Source organism: Quercus suber, unplaced genomic scaffold (assembly GCF_002906115.3).
Source record: "Quercus suber isolate HL8 unplaced genomic scaffold, Cork oak 2.0 scaffold_69, whole genome shotgun sequence".
Lineage (NCBI taxonomy): Eukaryota > Viridiplantae > Streptophyta > Magnoliopsida > Fagales > Fagaceae > Quercus > Quercus suber.
This window is the reverse complement of record NW_027069534.1, coordinates 936,333-944,212: the sequence shown is the minus strand read 5'-3', so window position 1 is coordinate 944,212 and position 7,880 is coordinate 936,333. Positions and strand designations below refer to the sequence as shown.

At 29.9% G+C, this 7,880-nt stretch overlaps 1 protein-coding gene across 1 annotated transcript; it reads left to right on the top strand.

The window, feature by feature from the left end:
• The first annotated feature begins 5,449 nt into the window (after window positions 1-5,449).
• On the top strand, window positions 5,450-7,214 carry LOC136067382 (uncharacterized). The gene is made up of 4 exons (XM_065773139.1): window positions 5,450-5,935; window positions 6,050-6,097; window positions 6,389-6,449; window positions 6,547-7,214. Exons 1-4 carry the CDS (start codon window positions 5,859-5,861, stop codon window positions 6,721-6,723), a joined length of 363 nt encoding a protein of 120 aa, XP_065629211.1. The 5' UTR covers window positions 5,450-5,858; the 3' UTR covers window positions 6,724-7,214.
• Window positions 7,215-7,880: the final 666 nt, after the last annotated feature.

Here is a 7,880-nt window from a genome sequence, read left to right as displayed (position 1 = left end):
AATCCTAAAAATGGACTTAGATTGATATGTGTTTTGTGTCGAAGTGATTTTTTTTTTTTGAGAGAGTTTCAACTTATGGTGTCCACTCCTGATGATAACTCTTTATTATCAAATCAAGCCACCAATCGGTTTTTGGTATAAGCGGAGATTGAACCCTAGGTTTTTATTTAACCATTAGAAATTTTATCAGTTGATCTAACTAGAACCCATCAAAAAGAAGTTTAGAAATTTTTTTTATGGGTTTTTTGATAAAGAAAGAGGGGAGGAAGAAGAAACTGACTGGTAGAGAAAAGGAAAGAAGTTTCAAAAAGTCATAAGAGAGAGAGAGAGAGAGAGAGAGAGAGAGAGAGAGAGTAGTGTTTAGAAAATTAATATAAAGAGAGAGAAAGTGTGTTTTCGATTTTGAGGTGGGTTGTTGAAATTAAAAAAAAAAAATATATATATATATATATATAAAATGGACAATATTAAATAATAAAAAAAGAATATAAAAGCATGCTAAGGTCAACACCAAACTAATAGATCACACAGCCAACCAAGCCAATTTCACATTTATTTTCAACCATTTCCATACCCTACTTGGGTACAAGCTTGCTAAGCTTGAAAATAAGTAATTATTAAGTACTCGTGATAGAATTCATTATGAATATGAGAAAATGGGTTACCATATCATTATACTCCAAGAATACTTGATAAATTTACCCATGAGTATGGACATAATTAAAACTAGCCTCTAAGCACGTGCATAAACGTGTGCTCAGAGGCTCTTCTATTTTATTGGATAAAAATTAATAATTTGCATAAATTATAATTTTGGATTAATATATTTTCCAATCACAAAAGAAACCTCGGGGTGTGATGAGCGTTGAACGTTTATGGTGAAATAATTGTTTCATCACACCCTAAGTTTTATTATTATTATTTTTATTTTTTGAATAGAAACATTTTTAACAATATATAATTGATTAGAATTTCATATAGGATAGGTATTTCTTTAATTCCAAACCATCTAATAATTTCTCTTATAATTTAACTTCAATATAATTTGAATTATATGTCTAATAAAACTCTCCCAAGTCCTAACTTCCAAGTTTTTTTGTATAAACATGCATCCTAAGTGATGAGTTTTAGTGTTTTATGTTTTTTTTTTTTTTAAATGTTAATTGTGATCATTTTCTTAATACATATATCTTTTTACTAATAATTCTATTTCTCTTATAATTCCTAAATTGATTAGAAATTTAACATCTTCACAATTGAAAATTCTCTATATATACATTTTTTTAGTGTATTCTTATATATTTATATGCACAACTTCTTCATTTACGACTTCTTTCTTTCTCCTTTTTTTTTTTTTTTTTTTTTAATTTAAATTTTTGGAGATAGAAACACTACTTATTGTTCTCATCAATTTTTTCTCTCCCATTATTAATAATAAGTTTGTATCTCTCTTTTTGTTTGCAGCAGACTGTAGAATACTTTATTAAAACCACAATATTACAAGTTTGTTTCTATTCTTTGTTTTTCTTTATGTGGTTTTGCTTATGAGTCATAAATGCAATTTTAGATCCATGAAATCAATTATATGAACCTCTATAAATATTTCACCTTTATGATTTTTCAAGCATCAATTATTATTTGAGTTTGTTTTGTTGTAGTAGAATGTTTTATCAAAGCCACCATCCACACTATTAAAGGTATGTTTCTTCTCTTTGTTTTTGTTTTCTATGGTTCTATTTATGAGTTATAAAGTCAATTTTAAATCCATGAAATTCATATATAAGCCTATATAAATATTACACATTCATGATCTATCTGGCATTAGTTATTATTTGAGTTGGTTTTGTTTGTAGTAGAATGTTTTATCAAAGCCACTGTCTATATTATTATAGGTATGTTTCTCTTCTTTGTTATTTTTGTGTGTGAGTGTGTTTTTTTATTTACGGTTTTGCTTATGAGTCATTAAAAGGTAATTTAAATCCATGAAATCTACTATATAAACCTCTATAAATATTTGACCTTCATGATTTGTCTGCATCAATTATTATTTGAGTTAAACTTAAAGGTATGGAGATTTATCCTTCTATCTCTATAATATTCTTCCTTTTTATCCTACAAAAATATATTTAGTTTTTTCTTCTTTTGTTTGGTTTTGCATTTGTGAATTATTTATATTCATCTTTTTTTTTTCTTTTTTCTCATAGGCTTTATCTATTTATTATTTAAGAATTATCAAATTTTGTATTTCCTCCTACAATAAGGGTTTTATCTTTTTTATTTCTAGGTTGTGTTTGAGTTATGCTTATATGTGCATTATTACATTAAATTAATTTTCTTGAATAGTAAAATTTTTACGTTACTATTTCTCATTTTTATTTTTGTTGTTAGGAATATTATATGTGTGCACTACAAAAATGTGATTATAAGACAATTGATAAGTTAGAAGAGAATTATGTTTATTTTTTGGCAAATGAAATACCTTTGGTTAAGTTTCCATGGTTTTTAATTATTAAATTTAGGAATTTTTTCATATAAATATGTTGTGTTATTGATTGATACTTTTAAGAACAATAATTTTTATGCAATTTATATAATCTAGATTCAAGTGATTTTTGATTTATTATTTCTCGGTAAAATTATACGAAACATTTATAAGTTAAACCGTGCAATGCACGGGCATAATAATAGTTTATATATATATATATATATACACAACTGAAACCTCTGAAACTTTAACAATTTTCTACGTCAACACAATATTTAAAAAAAAAAAAAAATCATTATACAATTTTTTGTGATTTTTTTTTTTGCAATTTCAAATAACTTTTTGTATCTTCTTCTTTTGTTGCTTCTTACTTCGTAGTGGTCATTGAATAACTCATTTTGTTCTCCTTGAGTGGTGTGAGTTGTACATTGCCTTCAACATCAATTTTTTTGTAACTTTGTAGAATTACTATTTTGTTCACTTGATAGGTTGCTCTCACAATCATTTGTAGTACCGCTAATATAAGCTTGTGAATGTAATAAAATATAACATGTAGAAGTAAAATACCAAATTAGTAATATATTTTTTTTTTGGGGTCATTTTATCAAACTTAAATTGCTGTGTTAGATTCTATAATAGAGTTTATAGTCATTTAATTCTGATTGGGAAATAAATGTTTTTCCATTCAAATTTTCCACTTTTATAGGTAGGATGAGCTGATGAGCTCTTCAAGAACCTACAACAAGTAATATTTTTAAACAAAAAGATTATTGTATAGCCATTTACAATAATCAAATAATATTATTTTAAACATAAATATTATTTATTAAAGGACATTTTTAATTCTTTACAATGCATTAAATAAACTTATAGATCAGAAAATATCATTATAAATTAATAGTAGCTAATAACGGACTTGGACTTTAATATGTTCAATATAGAGCTCTTGATCTAACTTCAAAATAAATTCTACAAAATAGAAATATTATATTTTTTAATCAAATTAAGAAAATAGAAAAACTACCAAATTCATGAGAACCTCCTAATATCATAGAATAAAGTGAACAAATAACAATGCTATTTCCATTCAATGAGACATATTGAGAGTATATCATGATTTTGAAACGTGGATTGTTCAAAGAACCGGAGAAGGAAAATGTTCAATGTTTTTAAGGTCAAACCAAGGTCCAACCAAATTTAAATAGTGATGACATTATAATTAACTTAATATTTATTTAAAATATAAATAAATATATTAATTAGTATAAATAAAAACATTGACTAGAATAATTCAAATAAATATAAATACCATCTTTAAAATGTATTTTTTATACCACAACTTTCATTATAGTGTTTCAAAAATCAACAAAATATTATTAACTGTTAAAAAAATAATAACAATAAAAAGAAAAATTATTATCTTACATTATACTATCTAGATAAGATTTATATAGTAAATTAAAAAAAATGTCTACAACATTGTATATTGTTATGCAAATGTGTATAATATTATATATATATTTAATAAATATTTGAGAAAAAATATTATACATATTGTATGCATTTGTTTAATTTATGATATAAATCTTAAATTTATAGTAACAGTATATGAATTTAATATACCAATACGTGGATTTATGGTATTAGTCATTAGGAATCAAAGTCGGGTCAAATCCAATAAATAATGCAGTTAAAAATGCAATTAAATGAAAAAAAAAAGTTTTAAAAATTTCATACCGAATGAGTGGGGGCAACATGGCCACATGTCTAACTTTTTCATTGGGAAGGGTTAGAGCCTATTTGATAAAGTTGTTAAACCACTCATTTTCAGTTTTTAAATAATATTACACATTTTTATACACATTTTTACCAATACATATTTCAAAAAATTACAAACAACATTACTCGAATTGGTCTACCAAACAGGCTAGTGTCTGCCATAGTTTGGTGGCAAAGAAAAGAAAGACTTTTGGTTTGGGTACCAATTACAGAAGAAGAAAGAAAATGCCTAAAGGAAGAAGAAAGAAAGTGCAGAAGAATGGAGAAGAAAGAATTATTAGCTAAGTTTCAATTTAAGTTTTTATCCAAAATTTTAAAATTTTCATCAATTTTGGATTGAATTTTTGCATAACTTTTTAAACAACCAATTGTGATTAAGTTGTCACAAAGGGTTTTATTTTTTATATTCTTTTTCAATTCACAATCTCTCTCTCTCATACTTTCACACTAAAGCAACTGATCTCTCTCACTTCTCATCTTCATTATCTCATGGCAAAACTGACATCACACCCCTCACCACAAAAATTACATCACTGACATGATTTTCTCACCAATTTAGGAAGGTTTTGGGGCTGAGGTGAAAATTTGGAAGGAGGAGAGAAAGTCTTGTACAGGGGGCGAAGCACCAAGAGTGAAGACAATAAGATCAAACAAAATTTTGGACTGAGGAATCAGTAAAAAAATTGACTTCTTACCTCATCTCTCTCTCACGGAAAAGGAGGGTGTTGTAATGGAAGTGGTTGCGATGGGTTTGGTTTGTGTTTGTGATTTATGGGTGTACTGTATTTAAAGAGGGAGATGAGATTATTTTGGTTTGGTTTTGGTTTTGGTTTGTATACACTTGTGATATAGAGGAAGAAAGGAAGCAGAAAAGAAGTCAAAAGAGTCTGGTTATGTTTTGTGATTTTTTAAGTCGAATTGTTTTTTTTTTTTTTTAATATTGTGGATCAGAATTTTTGTTTTTTTTTTTTCTATATAAAATCAGAATTTTTGTTTTTTTATTTAAATAATGCTAACGTGGAATAATTAAGACTCAACAACATGAAAGTTAATTAGTCATTGAAGGCCCGTGAAAATGCTATGCCATATATGGAACCCAATAGGCTTTCACTTCCTTGGACACTTGAACCCTTTTCTTTAATTTCCCGTGAGAAAACCAATAGACTTTCTCAGTCCTATGCCGTAGCCACACAGCCCACACCCACCAAGGCCCAAACAGAAGACACTCAGTTAAAACCTCCACCACCTCACCTAAAGTTGCACAAAAAGTCCAATCACACAAAGCCACAATACACCCAAACCCACCAAGGCCTCATTACAGAACACAATTAAGGGAAGAAGATTGGACTCTTGTGTTTGTCAACGATTGTGGGTATTAACTCAAATCTTCCAAATCGGTTGGGTTCTTGGTCATGTTTTGGGTTTTCATTCCAAGCAATAGCATTGTAATTTTTTGGAGGATGTGAACGGCGGATTTGATTGTAGCATTGGGCTAAAGTATTTGATTTTATTTTTAATTTTCTATAATCTCTTGGGAGCTTTTTCGACTTTTCGTCAAACACCTGGTGTGCAAAGCAAAGACCGAAGGCCAACCATGCCAAGTAGAAAGAAAGCTTCAAAAAACGACATAGAAATCTCAAAAGCAAGCTTCCTTCCTCCTCAAGAGCAAGAGTACGTGAGCTTTTCTGTTATGGGTTTACTTTTTTTTTTTTGGGGGTTGTCAACAATATTAGTATTTTTGTTTTGAATGAATTTATGACTTTTTGTTGGGGTTGATATATGTAGTTGCTACGAAGGGGAACGTCTCGCTTGTCTACTCAAATCTATGCATAGGTGAAACTTCAATCCGTTATCGATTATTTTTTATTGGTGGTGTTTGATTTGACTTGTGTTAATGGAATTATATTCTCATGCCGATGCTGCAATATACACTTTCATGATTTTGTTGCATTCTAAAAGTTGCCAATTGGGTTTGACTCTTATGCTGTTCTGACTAGTTAGGCTGTGCAAAATGTATGTGAGTTATGGCTGACTAACTTGTTGGACTAGTTACTTTGTCATTGAGTTGTGAACTCAGATTCTCATTCGCTGAATTTTTAATAATGTGATTGTAATGTTGAACAGGGAGATAGAGTCAGCGAGACTCTTGGATGGAAACTCCTTGCCTGAAAAAATATGGTTAAAGGTTTTCTTTCTTTTATGTTTTCCATTTGGTGTTTCTTGATATGATTATTGTTTTAAATTGAAGAAATCTTATGCATGTCGGTTTCTCTCTTTTTTAGCAACAATTCTCTATTGGGGTCAATGATGTCACTCGCGTCCTTGAACGCATGGCGCCAAGTGCTCAAGTGGGAAGCTCTCCTCAACGGCCCTCTTCAATCAGGAACAATTGTAAAGCGCCTTTGGTTCAGCTTCAAGTAAGTTGCCTCATTGTTATGTTGTATTTTTCTGTGAGATAATTTCTTCAATTGAACTGAGAAACCTGCTGTCATAACAACTTATTCTCACTCACACGCTCGTTACATAAATCTCATATTTTGCTATTTCATTTGCCAATGCATGTTTCTGTTCCGTAGTTGACAAAAGAATTTGATGGAGCACTTAGTTATCCTAGATCTTTCTCATGTTCTCAACTCCAGTTTCAAGTCATTAGATTTTATGAGTCTGTGGATGGCAGATTTGGTAGTGTGGACTCTAGATTACTGTGACTGAACAATATGTTCCATATAAAATTAGGTGGCAGTCAAAATTGCTTTTGTTTGATATACTGTCCTCTGAAGTGAATGTAATTCTCTTATTGAGTGTTTGTACAGTAGTCCTGCAAATACTATTATGTGAGTAGATATTCAAGTATTGTCCTTTTTCTTTTCTAAGGTATTCAATTATTGTCTTGTTTAACATTTAATATGAAGTGGGCAATCACAGTGTACAATGTTCTAACTAAGGCACATTGTTGNTTTTTTTTTTTTTTTTTTTTTTTTTTTGATAATCTGCAATGATACTGAAACTCAAGAAACAAAACAAACGGGGTAATCTTTTTTACAAACAGACTTGATGACCTTAGGAAGATTACCCTTATTAAAACACAAAAAAGGATTAGAAAGTAAAGAAAACTTGACAGTAGCATGAGCTGCTACATTACAACTTCTCCTAACCCAAACAAAATTGCAACAAGAAAAGGAGCAAGCAAGATTGTGGATATCATTAATGATGGTATTAATAGTCCAGTCAGGGGGAGGTCAGGGGATGATAGAAGGTCAAAACAGGCCTTGGCATCTCCTTCAAAACAGATGAGGTTCCACTGCTCTTTGATTGCAAGCTCCACTGCCTAGAGAATGGCAAAAGCTTCAGCTTGGATAGGCAAACAAACTTTGACATGTTTGGACCAAACTTTAACAACATCATGTCTATAATCTTGAGCTACGACTGCCAAAGTTGTTGTGGAAGAGTTTAGCGATGCATCAAAATTATTTTTGATCCAATTCCAGTGGGGAGGGGACCAGGTTGGGACAGGCTAAGGAGACTGTGGAGGGGCATTTGGAGCAAAGATTCTTGATAGCTCAAGGCCTATAGAGAGGATGTTCTGAAGGGTGTTTGGAAATCAATCTTGCCTCCA

What these genes read in the sequence shown, in the direction of transcription:
- LOC136067382 (XM_065773139.1), top strand. Translation starts at nt 5,859, where the DNA reads ATGCCAAGTAGAAAGAAAGCTTCAAAAAACGACATAGAAATCTCAAAA. An exon ending in CTTCCTCCTCAAGAGCAAGA is followed by an intron (nt 5,936 to 6,049) that starts GTACGTGAGCTT and finishes TGATATATGTAG; the next exon opens with TTGCTACGAAGGGGAACGTC. An exon ending in CTACTCAAATCTATGCATAG is followed by an intron (nt 6,098 to 6,388) that starts GTGAAACTTCAA and finishes AATGTTGAACAG; the next exon opens with GGAGATAGAGTCAGCGAGAC.